At 34.4% G+C, this 16,922-nt stretch overlaps 1 protein-coding gene across 1 annotated transcript in view; it reads left to right on the top strand.

The window, feature by feature from the left end:
* Window positions 1-16,222, top strand: part of LOC127878940 (heat shock 70 kDa protein 12A-like) — a 44,775-nt gene extending 28,553 nt beyond the window's left edge. The window contains exons 10-16 of the mRNA XM_052425503.1: window positions 10,902-11,050; window positions 11,219-11,298; window positions 11,810-11,948; window positions 12,195-12,342; window positions 12,775-12,909; window positions 13,034-13,242; window positions 13,902-16,222. Of these exons, the coding sequence (XP_052281463.1) occupies window positions 10,902-11,050; window positions 11,219-11,298; window positions 11,810-11,948; window positions 12,195-12,342; window positions 12,775-12,909; window positions 13,034-13,242; window positions 13,902-14,615 (1,574 nt within the window). The 3' untranslated portion in view covers window positions 14,616-16,222. The remainder of the gene's footprint in view (window positions 1-10,901; window positions 11,051-11,218; window positions 11,299-11,809; window positions 11,949-12,194; window positions 12,343-12,774; window positions 12,910-13,033; window positions 13,243-13,901) is intronic.
* Window positions 16,223-16,922: the final 700 nt, after the last annotated feature.

Genomic DNA, 16,922 nt, shown 5'->3' with positions numbered 1-16,922 from the left:
TGATAAATGGAAGATTATAAATTCATCTCACGATGGCTCGTTCTAGCACATCATTTAAAACCATGTGCAGAAGTTAGCGGTGTCACGAATTTCAGTGACACGGAATATAAATACGGTGTTTATAATCAGTGTTGCGCGGTATATCAATATTTATGTAAGTGATGTATGTTTTCAACAAAAAATTAGGCCTTTAACAGATATTGAAACAAACAGGTTTATAATCAGTGTTGCGCGGTATATCAATATTTATGCAAGTGATGTATGTTTTCAACAAAAAATTAGGCCTTTAACAGATATTGAAACAAACAGGTTCGTATGGCATGTTCTTTTTATATATACACTGATTTAAGTCTGTCACATCAGGTCTGACACATCGACAATCATCTGATTATTACATTTTTCTCACAAGTACGAATGGTGTCGAGCGCGACACTACTTTTTGTAAACAGTATTTCAAAGTTATGCTAAATATTTGACGACTGGTATACTTTTAAATAGACGACATATTGTTTCAGAAATTCGATGGAGTGCTTCGCAAGTGGCAACATTTTGCAGTGTCTTATGATAAAATATTTTGTCACCCGGTTACCTTATATTGCTATGTCCGCCATTTTTGTTTCGTCAGAAGGATACGGAGCTTTTGTCACAAGCATAAAATTTCGACGGTGAGCGGAATAGTTGTGGTAATTGCCCTATCACCGAGGTATTTTATTACGGTTTTGCTGGATCGAAATATAGTGCAATGCGGGTTTGCCTTATTAGTGATCTCATTCAATCATTGGGCGGACATTCTTCCACTGTGACCATGATTGTTCTTTTATCAGCAAGATTTTCATACAATGAAATCAAAACATACAAACGATATTGTAGTCAAGTGTGCTGTAATCTCTTTAAGAGTTTTGATTGTTTTGAATTCTTTGTTAAAATGCCCCGAGCTTCAATCTTAATTATTCTAGCATTATTAAAGCAACATAACGATTTTAGCACAAGCTTTCATTCCAATAAATATTTTTTGAATAGGATATGACCGATGCACGGATAGACAGACTGGTGGAGCAGCGTCTGAAGGGCGTCTTTAAAAGTACAGAAACATGTTTTTAAAAAAAGTAATATTAGCCGCGCAGTAATTGCAAAGATAACACTTTTGTAGGAATAAATCTGGTGTTACATCCTAATGTCCTATATACATATAGAAGCCATGCATTTTTACAGGCTATATTCCATAATTGTGAACACTTCCTTGGTGATATCCCATATTCAATTAGTTTGTGTTTGTTAACACTCTTATAACTTTCGCCCCTACACACAATTGGCAAATTACGCATGTCGTCGGATAGATGCGACTGGTTTTGTGTATGCGGTAAATGTCACTTCATAGAACGGGCCACGTCTATGTGGTGCAAATGCAAATTAGCAGCGCATAGACGGTATCAAATACATGAAATCTACACAATTTATGTTACTTTAGCACCGTTAAAGTTACGGAAGATAAAACTATCGCAATTAAACTTCCTTTTAACTCATCTCTCCGTCCGTTAAAGTGTGTTTTTTAACACAACGCCGAAGGATAAGAGAAGCATCGTCTCTTCCATGTGAATGTCTTACTTTTTATTTACCGCTCTTAGTGATGTTGGGCATACGCAAAAGTAAAAAAAGTTTTATCTCTAAATGTATTCGTTGTTTGTTATTGTAATACTTTAGTTTCCGCCAATCTAATAAATCAAGCCGACAATCAAGATGATCCTATTTTGTATACCTGAAAGCACGTTGCACATTATAACAAACATATATGACAATATATTGCTCTAGTAATTTAAAGTATAACGTTAAGAATATGTTATAGCGAAATACTAGAAATGGCGCGGCAGAGGCCGACGCGTATCCCCACGCCGAATGTTTGACCTAGGTGTGCCCCAGGGTTGGTAATGGGGCCATGCATAGCTGAGATTGACCGTATTGTCATAAGAGAAGTTCATCATCAATTAGAAGTGAATTGGTGTAGAAATGAAGAAGTTATAGTAAAAGGCAATTTTGGGTGGGTGTGACATATGTGGGCAGGGCGCCCCAGGGTTGGTAATGGGGCCATGCATAGTTGAGATTGACCGTATTGTCATAAGAGAGGTTCAGTATCAATTTGAAGTGAATCGGTGTAGAAATGAAGAAATTATAGTAAAAGGCAATTTTGGGTGGGTGTGGTCTATGTGGGCGGGGCGCCCCAGGGTTGGTAATGGGGCCATGCATAGTTTGAGATTGACTGTATTGTCATAAGAGAAGTTCAATATCAATTTGAAGTGAATCGGTGTAGAAATGAAGAAATTATAGTAAAGGCAATTTTGGGTGGGTGTGGTCTATGTGGGCGGGGCCCCAGGGTTGGTTATGGGAACATGCATAGTTGAGATTGACCCTAATGTCATAAGAGAAGTTCAGTATCAATTTGAAGTGAATCCGTGTAGAAATGAAAAAATTATAGTAAATGGAATTTTTTGGTGGGTGTGGCCTATGTGGGCGGGCGCCCCAGGGTTGGGATTGGGGCCATGCATAGTTGAGATTGACCCTAATGTCATAACAAAAGTTCAGTATCAATTTGAAGTGAATCCGTGTAGAAATGAAAAAATTATAGTAAATGGAAATTTTTGGTGGGTGTGGCCTATGTGGGCGGGGCGCCCCAGGGTTGGGAATGGGGCCATGCATGGTTGAGATTGACCGTATTGTCATAGGTGAGGTCCAGTATCAATTTGAAGTGAATCGGTTGTAGAAATAAAGAAGTAAATGTAAAATAACCTAAAAAAATGAGTGATAATTTCTGACGCGGCCCCACCCCAACCCCTATAACTTTTGACCCAGGGGTCAGATCAAAATTCCAAATAGTGCAGGGTCGCACATATGCTCATAGCTACCATGTGTGTAAATTTCAAGGTTCTAGTGCTTTTAGTGTAGGAGGAGATAGTGGCCAGGACGGACGGACAGACGGACAGACGGACGGACAGACGGACGGACGGACGGCGGAGATCACCACAATATCCCCACCTTTTTTTCAAAAAGCGTGGGGATAATAATCTAACATCTGAACACGAGCCATGTGTGGTAAACACGTAAACATGAATTGGGTATAATTTACTTTCATCTATAGGGAACTACACATCCTTGTTCGGAAGGTTTTCTCCTTAATTTGAATTTGAGCTTGTTTCACTTTTGTTACTCATTGTTAGCATCTCGAACTTTGTAACTGTATAAGTTTAGTTTAATGTTATCTTAAATGCTTATAAGAGTCCTAAACGTACAACAAACTTTTAAAACTCGAACACAACAATTTATTCCAATTCTAAGTGTTAAAATAGCAAATCGGTAATTAAATTGACAAGTGTTTCAACCACTTATTTATGTTTGCCACGTTAATAAATACATCTAAACTAGTTGGTAAAAACGTAATGTATTTCTTATTTAAAAGTGAATGCTTAATAAACTTATCAATGAACACTTTGCAAGAAAAGAGATACACTTAAATCGAATATAAGATAATTCTCTTTCTACATGAATTTATCTAAACATCCACAAGCTGTGGTTATAAAGTACAAAAAACAAAGTGAATTTCAAAATAAGTATATTTGTATTTAGTAATACATGTTGGTATATGCTAGATCATGTAATTAACATATAACAAGCATAATATGCACTTAAATGGAGTGTTCAACACTAACGGGAGTCCGGTAGTCCGAGACTCGTGGAAATGAGACTTGGACTCCTTGTTTTTGTGTCAAGGAAGTCCGTCGGACTCCTTCAAAATCATCTGTTTATTATAAAAAAAATCTCTTTGTTTATTTATTCGATTCTCTAAATCAAAATGTCTGCATAAATAAATTTTTACTCAGAATAGTTATTGTCGATCACTGTCTATAAAAAATTTCAGTTTCAATCGTTTATTGTCACATTTCAATTGTAATAATTTAATGTTCACCCTCTACATACCGCAGAAGAAAGTTTTTTAATACCTAGTCATGACCTCACACTTCAACCACTGTTTAAGAGCTGTAAGAGTTCTTCTTAACAAGGAAGATTATAGACAACTGGTCTATTGTTAGTGAGAAGTGTTCAATCAAAACCAAGTGATGTTGGAAGCATATAGAAAACAAGAACAATACAATCATTTGTACTATGCACTTGAATAAGTATTTTTCTGTTTTCCTATGAAAACCCCTGTCTGGTCAACAAGTTTGTTGTCAAAAGATGCATTTTGTATACTTATTATTGTATTATTATCATGAAAATGCCTTGTCAATTTAAAAGTGTATGTAAGCGAAAAAAGGAAATTCCATTTAAGAGTATTAATCAAACGACTTGGAACGCAAAGGACCACAGTCTATTAACAAAATCACAGTGCTCGGTCATAGCTTACACACATGTACCTAGCAAGAGTCCATTTTAGATCAAATGAGAACAAGTTGCTTACATTGAGCTTTTGTGATTACATTTTGCCGATTGTTAATAATCGTTCCTGCATTGTCCGTTGTCAAAATGTACATTGTAAACACTCTAGAGAATATATTTATTTCCAACATACACGAAACATTGTAAGAAATCTGTCTTAATGACAATTGGGTAAATTACAAAACTGCATTCAAAAACTAGGTTTCTTTGTCAAATTAAATAAAAAGTTTCTGAACTTTTCAGAAGTTACAGGTTTACCCAATCCTCACACAACTTGATCAGAACGCTTTTTCTAATGGTATATCTACTGAGTTTGAAAACGGTCCAGGTCTACTGAGTGCCAGTAGGCTAAGACATTTTCCTTATAAAACTTTGTGAACTATCTAGAAATAAAATGATTTGCCAAATCATAATGAAACTATCATAAATTGTGCTTATGATATTTTAACTGAATTCGATTTGTTTCAGTCCGTTCCAAAAGACGATTTAAGGTGAAAGTAGTTAAGGAAGGGATTATATAGAGGTCTTTCTTGTTGATCGTTCGGCTCGTCCGAAGTTTTAAAAAGGGGTTTAAAATAATCCCCTGGGTTGAAAAGTGGCCCCTCCCTGAGTGTTTCTTGCATTATATGTTTGGAGCAAACACTTTAAACATTTCTTCTCTTAAACCGTAGGCTTAGAGGTTGGGTTTTTGGCATGTATCATTTAATTCTGGTCATCTACAAAGATTTTTTAATATCGTCCCTTCGATAAAAACTGTCCACCCCAATGATGAAGAAATGTATGAAGACTTACATATTTAAAAAAAATTCTCTCAAAACAATAGGGCAGGGAATTAGTTTTTGTTTAACATAACTGGTCCTGTAACAACTATGTTAAAATCATCCCTCTTGGGTTATAATTGACCCCGCCCTGTGCGATCTGAAACCAAATATGAAAGACGATTTACCAATTTATGGTAAACATGTGTAATTACCCCCCCCCCCCCCTCCTCCCCCCCCCCCCAAAAAAAAAAAAAATACGGTTTATAAAAAGTGTTTTGGACTACATGAAGTATGGTCGGACTCCTTAATTTCAGAAGAAGGGAGTCCAAAGAACTCCTTACTCAGAATAGTTAGCGTCGAAAACTGAAATGGATGCCTATCATAACCAGTAAAATACATACAAAAAATAAAACAATTTGCTCCCGCATAAATTTGATTATGGTTTTTATTCACCATAAGACTTCTTGTAAACCACTTTGTCATTTTGTATCTTTCAACTCATGATAACGTATAAACAATATAATAAACGTATAGACCTTTTATTTATGAAGTGTTGTTTTCGCTTTTTCATTACACTGCTCCTCTTTTGAATCTGTAATTATGATTCGGTATCGAGTCACTTCTTTGATCTGTGAACAGGAACTTCTAATTCTCAGCGTTTACTTTGACCTTTAATTATATCAAGATAGCAAATATGAATAAATTAAATTATATATACATATGTTATCCATGAATTCTTTTGTAGAGCTGTTACGTGTTTTGCAAATGCATGCATGTTTTGTACGATAAATTGATATCATATACATAAAAAATGTATATCAAAATGAAATCTAAATCTAAAGGTGATATTTCTATAATTTTGGTTACTTTCCAACAGTGGATTTGCACATAAAGTACATGTATACATTTTTTTGTAAATTGAAGTTCCATGTATTCGGCAACAATTTACGCAGTCACAAATACCTGATACATTTAATTTAATTTTGCATGTTTATTTTCAGATGTACAATTAAATTTATGGGTAAACATGTTTATCGCCATATTTAAACGCTGTTTTTCTCCAAAACGCTCAGGGTAAATATTAAAGTTTGAAATAAAGGAATCTAACTAATATGGTTGTGGTATTATGTATGTATGTTTTAACATACTTAGGCTGCCAAACAAGACGCTTTAGTGGTTGCAGCCATTGACTTTGGCACTACCTACTCTGGCTGGGCGTTTTCATTCAAACACGATTACGAAAGGGATCCAACCAAAGTTTCTGCAAAAACATGGAGTGGAGGCCAGCTAACTTCACAAAAAGGTTAATGCTTACCATATATATATATACGCTTACCATATATTAAGTCCGATCTTGGTTTAGTGCAATTTTTTATAACATATAATATTTACACAAAGTCCTTAAAGCACACTTTCTATGTGTGTTTTGTAGTTATAAAATTATATCATTCTCGATTCACTACGTTTGATGTCGTTAGTGTCTATGTCAGAGGTGTATCAAGTATTTTGTTGTATTCTTTCTAAGATTGTTACTTAAAAGTTTTGATACTAAAATTTGATTTTCCACCGTTTACTTTCTTCTGTGTTTTATGCTATGCCGTCGTATGTATTTTTCTGACGGTATAGGCCTTGCTTTCCTAACGTACTTAAGATGGATGGGACTTTGGCTTCAGGGTTTAGTAAACATGGCGGCATTATATTTAACATGTTTTTCATTTAATGTTCATAGTGCAATAATTTTTTATTTTACAATATATATATATATTCTATGTATATACAGTTTGTCAATCATTTCCGATATTAAGCAGTTTCGGTTAACATTTATATTAAGTTTAATATATGAAAACAGATTTTATAAATAATTTTAAATTAACTATTTACTTGCGAAGAATGGCTATTTTACTGTATGTTTACGCAATTTTCGCTTTTTGGTTCATTGTTTACTTCCGATCAGGCGCCTATTAAAAAAGGTGCATGCAGACGCTTTATTGTAAAAAAGGCACATTGCAGACGAGAACTTTTGTGAAGTTGATCCATAAATTGACATTAAATGGCCCCTAAGCGAAAAAAGGTAATACACATAGTCTTGTTCTGTTATAAATGTACCGGTAGAAGAAAACACATTTGTAAATGAATTTGCTTTCATGTTGTTAAGGGGTTTGCTCAAACTGATTATTTTAATAAAAGTGTATGTTGAGTAGCAATTCATAATATTTACATTATGTAAAGAAGTGCTTTTTGAAGATATTTTTCACTTTAAAGGGTCTCCTTTTGTTATATCTTATTACTTCAGTTGTACGGAATAACTAAGTTAAATGGGTTAAAGATGTATGTTGTTATTTTTTTATGATTGATTGATTTCATGAAAAGGTACACTTTTTTATAATAATAATTCTAAATTGTTATTATATTTTTTTTTATTTAGATAACATTATGGACTAGCCCACTTGTCACGTCTGCTGATAAGGTGAAGAAGAAATACAAAAAGGTCACAACGCCCAGCAAAGACAAAAGAACAAGAGCACGACGTGCATTATATGATATTGAAACTAAGAAGGTATCTATACGTAAAGCTTCGAATGAACATAAGTTGAGTTATAGTTACCTATTCAGGCAAGTTTCATGGGAGATAGAACTTGAGTCTAAAAATGGACCAGCAACTGTATTTTGAAAGCAGGAAGAAACTGAACTAGCTCAGTATCTCAGTGAAATGGCTAAAAGGGGAATGGGGCAACGACCAGGTGATGTTTAAGATCTAATAAAGATATTGTACGGAAAGAAAGCAGAACAACACTATTTACCAATGGAAGTCCGTCCTATGAATGGTACAAGAAGTTCATGACTAGAAATAAAGACATAGTAGGGTTACGGAAAGAAGTTTTGCTTGAAACTTCCAGAAGCCGATTCACAAGTGAAAGCCTTGACATGTGGTATTCCAGTTTCAGAGACTTCTTAGCTGAAAAAGGTTTTCTTGACCAGCCTGAGAGAATCTGGAATCAAATGGGGAGTAGAGCAGGCTACGTGATTGGGCCAAGCAGGGAGAAATCACAAACACAAGTACCTCTTCATATGTCAGAGTCATCAACAAAGGCACGCTTGACTGTCATGTTTTCTGCTAGTGCAAGTGGTTCCATGATGCCACCTGTTTATGTTTATCCTGACCCTCCACCAAAAGGACTTTATCCATTGAATTGGATATGTGGCCTATACAGAATGGGGATGGATGAACTCAAGTGCATTCATGCAATTCCTTTAGCATTTTTCTACACATATTGTTACACAAAAAAACAGTTGTTTTGTTCATTGATTCAGTTGGCTCACACATCAATCGCATCATATTCACTACGGCACGGGCCACGGGGATCTAATTGTATAGGATAGTGCCAAACGCTTCACACCTTATGCAGTCCCTGGACAAGGGTGTGTTTGGACCACTGAAAAAGACAGTGGTATGCCACCGTTAGGAAACACAATCGAGAACAAACAGAAGTGCTTATAAATAAAACGAACTTTGCAGAAAAGTTAAAACATTGCTTCAACGACTTCTACAAACCAAGTAAAATTGTAAACAGCTTCCGTTCAGCGGGTATCTATAAGAGTATACCAATATAGATAATATATTTGCCTGCTAAGTGTGGATTCCTGAATTGGATTCATTTTTAAAGGCTGCACTTGGAATGACTACTGATGAAAAAATACATTTAAAGCTTGAAGATGTAGCTGGGTTGCCAATCGGTCATGCTCCAATGTCATTGACACCCTTCTTCAGAGGTATTATTGACACAAAGGAGGCAAAGTGTTTTCAGAAGTAAATCGGTGCACCTGTACCTAGCTACCCACCATTGCCAGCTCAGCACGAAGAAGGGGGTGGAGTTGTTCTACCATGCAATTACATCATTTATACCCCATGCAAAGATCACATCAACATTATTTCTGATTTTTTAAAGCAATACCTGAAGGATCTGCAATTGATATTGTCATGGATGCCTAGATGATTTAATGTTTTATTTAATACAAATAATGTTAGTTTTAGTTTTATTTATTCAAAAACAGTACATCAATATCTCTGATTAAATGGTTCATAGCATGAGAAATTTGATGACTCCTTCTAATGACATCTTGCTTAAACTAACTCCCAACTGACATCACTGTGGCTCAGCCAACTCCCATAAAGCTTAAACATACACATTTGTACGTATAGATTTTTATATGTAGAAAGTGTGCCTTTAGTGGTTATTGGCACACTTGGTGAGTTATTTGAAAATAAACACCAAGTGTGCCAATAACCACTAAAGGCACACTTGCTCCATATAATGACCTGTTTATTGCATATGTTCATCATGTGTATAAATATGTCGTGTATATCGGAATTAAATAATAATTAATATCTTGTATATCGTAATTAATAATTAATATCGAAATTAAAACATAATTTAATATAAACGACACGCTTACCTCAATGACAACTTTAAATCAATATTTATAGCAATGAAATTGAAACGAGTTGCACTTACATTTTTGATTATTCCATCTCTTTATCGAAACTTATTTTAAACCACACTATTTTATTGTATTCCTATCGAAGTTTACAATTAGATCTATGCACGATAAACACGCAAAGCGAAATACGTTTTGCATTTGTTCGATGATATAAACAAATATTTTACTGTAAAAAAACAAAACGTCCAACATGTCCGTAAAATCCAGATAGTTTAACTCAAACTAGTGTGTTTCGTCAGAGAAATTACGTCATACAACATACATCATAAGTTGCATGAAAAATAAAGTACGGAAAGCCGGTTTTGAGAACAAAATCGATTCCAAAACCTGTTCATACGCCATTTTGTTTTACCGCTCCGTTCGCCAATTACGTTACGTCAACGCGTGCCGACGATCTGCCGTTGCTTCTTGATAACCGGAAGTTTGAAAATAACCGATTTTGGCACAGTGTGCCAATTACCGTTTATTTGCACACTTGCTCAATACCGAGATTTTCACGAGTTATTCGCGGAAAAACGGCCAATTTTGTTACTTAATATATTAACATATGCAATAATTTCAATTATTGCACTTAACAAACAACAAAGAAACAGAAATTACATTTAAGTAACAGTTTTAACATTTTGCACAAATATAATACATGGAATATAAATACATGTAGAATATAATTGATAAACATATCTCTGTATAGGCCCCTGGGTAAATAAACTGTCCTTGATATAATGATCATTTATATATATATATAATATATATATATATATATATATATATATATATATATATATCAGTACTGGTAAAAATTAAAGACAGTACTTAAAGATAGCAAAATTAGCCTCCAAAAGCATACAAACGCTCTAAAATTTGTGATCTGTCAAAACAGCTGACCATCTGTCAAATCTGACAGTTAAAATACATTTTGAGACGACCCCATTATGAATAATGGAACCACCATTAATAAACCGAAAGTGGTTAAATATGTCATACAAACAAAAGCGTCATTGGCAAAAAACATACGTGCTGGTAATAAACTCTTTGCAGGTTTTGGAAGGATATAGATTTTGTAAATCATCAAATAACATACAAACATTATCTTCATGAAAAAAGATTACATTAGATTTATTGATTAATCGGAACTGGTTGACAAACTGTATGTGAGATTAATGTTATTTACAATAATAAAGAAATGCGAAAAACGTGTTTTGTTTTTTCGTACAGGTCCAACGTGTATTCTGATCAGACCAGACGGTAAGACAGTTGAAGCGTTCGCGTTTGACGCGGAGACTCGCTACAGCGAATTGAGCGAGAACGATGAACACAAGAAATGGTACTACTTTCGAAGGTTCAAAATGGCACTTTGGAAAAAGGTAAATCGTCAGAAATAACCTAACAAAATAATGATGTGGATCGTTGCAGAAAGCTTATTGTTAATGGACATTTGTGAAAGCGACTTAGCAAAAATAAACGCACTGGAAAATATAACTTTGTTAGTTATTGCATTTACAAAAAGACTTGCGTCTTTCATTTATTTCTAGTCCATTCATAAAGACACCCTGTTGAAAGACGAAAGTGGTCGAGAGCTCTCAGCATTGACAGTGTTTTCATTGTCAATAAGGCAAGTTTAAATGGATACATTGTGTTTTATTTATTATACGCTATCTTTGTACATGTATAATGATATAATTTCCTTGACCATAATTATATTCACACAGTGAAACATCAGCTGATTTATACAACAGTAAGGCTAAACTTCATCTTAATCAGGTACAAAAGAGGAGTTCAGTGTTCTTATGAAAATAGTGTTCAAGATTTGACTTGATCCAAATTTGTGCTTGGCATTGATTGAAATATTAAAAAGTAAATATGGCTTTTACAGAAGAACCAAGTTTGGTTTTAGCAATGACCTACTCGGACTCTGTCTAGATAGTGTCAATATAAACATTCTAATCCAGTTGCGTTTCCTAAAAATTAAAGTATGTTTCCAATATTTTTTTGGTGACCTATTATAATCCAAAATTTGAAATTGGTTTAAATATTATTTATATATTCATTCTAACAAAGTGCCCGAGTATTTTCCGGATAATCAAACTAATGAATAAACGGAATTGTGTCTGTTTTCCTATTAGATTTATGAAGGACGATTTAACAAAGATTTCTGTAAGTCAAGTAGTTGGATTGAAACCAGGCGATATTCACTGGGTGTTGACTGTGCCTGCTATATGGAATGATTCAGCAAAACATTTTATGAGACTTGCCGCCGAACAGGTATGCATCTGGATATGAACGCTATGCTCATTTATGAGTTGTTATGCTTATGTATATGTCACATGATGATACGAAAAAGCTTATTTTACAATATGACATGATTCAGTATTAAAATATTTTGATGACAATTTTTTCCATATTGTTCGTGAATTCATTATATATCTTTGTTTGGCATCTGCAATACTGTTTGTTATTTGTTTAGACTACAAACCAAGCTTGATTATTGCTTATTTATTATAATTGAAGGCCGGGATGTCATCGGACAAACTAACCCTTGCATTAGAACCGGAGGCAGCCTCTCTTTACTGCAGACACTTGCCCGTGCAGAGAGAAGGGGAATCTAGTCTTTCGTCTTTTCGAGTTGGAAAAAAATATTTAGTTTTAGATGCAGGAGGCTAGTTCTGTTAATAATCTCCTTTTATAGAGGTTTTTATTAAGTTTGAATACTCATGATATTATTGATGATGCTAAGAAAACCTATTTTAAAAACAAATTTGGGGGTGTTTCAGGTTTTTATGTAGATCAAATACGTGTATCTGCATGTAACACTTACCTGGTATTCTATAAATGTACATGTGTCAACTACCGTTTGCCTTAGTTTGAAGCAAAGAGTGACTAAATACCTAGATAAACATCAAATGACTTAATGCAAATGATAAATATAGTCATCATTATGCGCATATGGGATTGTTATTTACAACAAACATGTCAATTCTAAAACTATACAAATTTATTGTTTCACTTTTTTGTCGAAGTTTTAGACTTTAGAAACCGGTCGAGGAATTTCAAATTCGAGTTAAAACATAAGACAAATATATTATTGCAGGCGGAACTATTGATATAACGGTCCACGAGGTTTGCGCAGGGGGAAACCTAAAAGAGATCCACAAGGCGAGTGGCGGTGACTGGGGAGGAACAAAAGTGGATGTAGCGTTTACGAACTTTCTTGGAGAGCTCACAGGTATTTGTTATATAAATTTACGTAATAATAATACAATAAAAGAATAATAATGTTGTTATTTTATCTTGGATTGTTCTGAGAACAGCGATATTTATTTATGTTATTGTATTGCATGTACATGCAGATAAATCAGTGATGCCGAGGTTCAAAGATGAAAATATGGAAGATTATATTCAGCTTCTTCGTGACTTTGAAATAAAAAAGAGAGCCGTAGATAGCACAAAAGGTGTTAAAACTACAATTAAAGTACCAATATCCTTTTTTGACTGTGTGCAAAATACAACAGGAAGTTCGATGAAGGACATTTTAAAAACATCCGGTTACGGGAAAAAGGTAAGTGTTTGTTAAGTTGATTCAGCGTTATTATAGATACCAAATTTGTCATCGGCAGCCTATAATGACAATCAACGAAGCAACGATACTCGAATTCAATGTCGCTGCGTCCGTTGGTTGAATGACGTTAAAATTAATTACTGATCATTCCAACATAGCGTTTTTATGATCAACGTTTACATTACAGAATTTCGAATTTTGTATGGAGAGGCGGCCTTGTTAATTACTATTAGAATATGATAGTATCTACATGTATTTTAATTGTTTTGCATTACAAGAAACACCTTGTTTTAATTAGTGCTCGGGTGTGTGTAGAAAAAAACAAAATCAGCGTGGTGTAATGGATAAGGTGTCCGCCTAGCGACCTGGAGTTCATGGGTCGATCCCCACTGTGGGAACGTTCGTTAGATCTCCCATAAAACCAAGTACTGGTTCTATGCCCAGGAAACGGACTCGAGAGCATTTCAATAAGCATGAGGCTTTCGATGCAATCAAGCTAAAACAAATAGGTTTAAATTAAAGTAAAAACATCAAAATAAAGAATAAAACTATGTTAATGTCACATTGTATCCGAAGTAAGATTTAACACAAATTTGAATTCGTATGTTTATTTTTAATATGCTATGATTGTATTTGAAATGATTTTAATTTAATTTTAGATAACCATTAAAGGAGATAAGCTTCGCTTGGATGCAGATATTATGCCTTCCTTCTTTACCACATCTTTATTGAATACTGTTGAGCATGTTTCTGATTTGCTTCAAAAACCGGAATGTAAAGGCGTTGAAGACATACTGATGGTAGGAGGCTATTCTGAGTCCATGCTTCTCCAAGACACCATCAAACAGCAGTTTTCGCATATGAAAATCATCGTCCCACCGGATGCGGGGCTTGCTGTCCTTAAGGGTGCAGTGATTTATGGGCATTGTCCGTCGGCAATTACAGAGCGTGTTTCAAAGTATACTTACGGTGTAAGTACCACAAAACTATTTGACGAGGACAAACATCCATTGTCTAAACGAGAGGTATATTCCAATGGAGAAATCCGATGTGTAGACTTGTGGTCCGTTATTGTTACAGCTGGCGATAAGCTTATCGTCGGAGAAGCCCAGAACGAACAGTCTTTCAGCCCTGTTTTTGAGGATCAGAAGTCGATGGATCTTGCGATCTTTGTAACAAGTGACAAAGATCCTAAATTTACAACAGATGTTGGTAGCAAACAGGTTGGCTCTGTCAATGTCCCATTATCCGGACGTGGTACTGACAGATCCGTAGGAGTTCGAATGATTTTTGGCGGAACAGAAATTACTGTTGAATGTGTGGAAAAAGCAACAGGTAGAATCACGCAGTTGAATATAGACTTTCTGATGTAATAAGTAAAAATAAAAAAACTGTCTTAAGGGCGGAGAACATTCATGCCGCTTTGACCGTTTTGATGTAACTGATTTTTCGCGTGTTTGAAACCTATATGCCGGAAAATTCATCCACCATACTCGAAATATATAATTAAGATATAATATCAAAGTGTTTTGATACTTTATAAGAAGCATCCTGTAAGGGTGAGCATGCCCATGTTATCATGCCGCTCCAATGTTGTTGTTTTTTTTTCAAGGAGGTATTGAAAATTGATTAAAAATAATGTTTGTTTTTATAACGTGTCTTGATACGTTAGCTCTCACCCTCTTACTATTCTTATTCGATCAAACTGTTAAGTTTCCTTATTAAGTGGATATGCGAGTATTTTCGTTCTGCTCAAATGATTTTAGGAAGGTAATCAATTAGACTTGTTCAATGCCATGCAAGATCCATATTATAACCAGCACATTCAACGACTTGTGCAGCGTGTATACCATTCGCATATTGGCAAAGAGTTAACATCATGTGATTATTCATAATTCTATTTTAATTTCATTTCCGTACAACCTTTACCGTCTCCCACGGACAAAGCATTATCACTTAAGACATAGACAATTACAATTCAAAACTAATTTACAGAATCTACCGTTTCGACACCAAAGGAAGTAAAATAAGTTGATCTACTTTACTTAGGTATATGAAACATGAATTATTTGAATTATTTTAAGATTGTGTAGACGTTTGCAGAGACATATTGGTACATGCAATATCAAATCATATACCTTATAGCACAATATATGTCGGTTGGTATTCATTTTATCATTAAAGATGAATTAAATTCGGGTGATTATTTTTACAAATAAGCTGTTGCTATAGACATTCTTTTAGAAAATGAGATGTTGTTTCATTTCAATTTCAACGCAATAGATGGGGCATTTTGTTCTCGAAAGTTTACTGAATTTTTACTTCACATGCATTGAAGGATGCATAGTCAAAATAACCATCTATTGGCCCGAGTATAAACCTTTCCGATACAATGTGGTGTACTTGGCGACTAGCTTACCATTAGGCACGGATAACACTTTGAATTAAAAGGTGAACACTTTGTGTCAAAATATTACTTGTTTACTCTTCACAGTGTGCATGCATTAAAAGATTTTTAAATGTTTGGCATACAAGTTCACCAATATAAGTCCGCATGAAAATTATATTTAAGGTGAGAGTTATGGAGGACATTGGTTTGCATTTGACATGTGCGTCAATAAAAACTGTCTGAAGATATGTATGCGTTTATTTTAGAAAATGTTAAGACGATTGGTTATAAATCAAAAATGTATTATCTAACAAGCTCACCCGATGTTTGCAAGTTCAAATGGCTAGCATATTGCCACTACAAAATTGCAAAAAAAAATCACATTTTATAGGGACTATTTATTGTTTTCCACTGCTTTATAAACACAAAGATAAGGCCATATTGCTATACATATGTAATGTATGTGTGTCTTTTGAATTATTATTGCAATGTGTGATGTTTGTGTTGATGTATGCATATCGGTTCGTCCTTCAACCATCCTTTTGTTTGTATAGAAACGATACGGCATGCAATAAACTAATGTGAATACTCGTTTACAGGAATTCGTTTTTGTTATCAAGAAATTTATAAACATAAGCATTAAGAAACTATGCACAATACAAAGTTAATCATGTAATTAAATAAACTGTTAAAGCGGGTTTATACGAACTTACAAAATACAATAAAGATTGATGAATAAACAACTAGAATAAACTTTCAGAAGAAGTATTACCACATAATAAATAAAAACACATAAAAACACCGTTTAGTTATGCAACAAACAAACGTGTCGGAAGCGGTGTTATACTTGATTAATGTTACAATAACGTACTAAGATAGTACTTCATCAAGATTGCGAATTAATAAATTTTATAAAACATTCCTCGTTCATAAAAATGGCATTGCAATCGTTTTTTTTTAAAGATATTAGATTTTATTGATATTTAAACATCATGCACGGTATGTTATAATGGCGAAGATATGTGCATGTGCGATGATATGCGTTAGTATTGTGATATAAATTTGGATTAGTTGTTAGTAATGAGACCACCTTAATTAACCATCGTCAGTTAATTATTAATCGTAACCAGTTTGAATGAGTTTTTAACGCGAAACCTTGAGTGGCGAAAATTGCAACTGGTTAACGATTAAGGAAACGAATCGTACCTCAAAAAAGAGATTTTATTCAAACGGTCACGATCTATGTGTATGTGCTACTTCTCCTTTAGGTAGTTTATGTCTTATTGATGCA

Source organism: Dreissena polymorpha, chromosome 4, assembly GCF_020536995.1.
Source record: "Dreissena polymorpha isolate Duluth1 chromosome 4, UMN_Dpol_1.0, whole genome shotgun sequence".
In the NCBI taxonomy this organism is placed as follows: domain Eukaryota; kingdom Metazoa; phylum Mollusca; class Bivalvia; order Myida; family Dreissenidae; genus Dreissena; species Dreissena polymorpha.
Note: the sequence above shows the minus strand (reverse complement) of the source record. Positions and strands in the feature narration are given on the sequence as shown.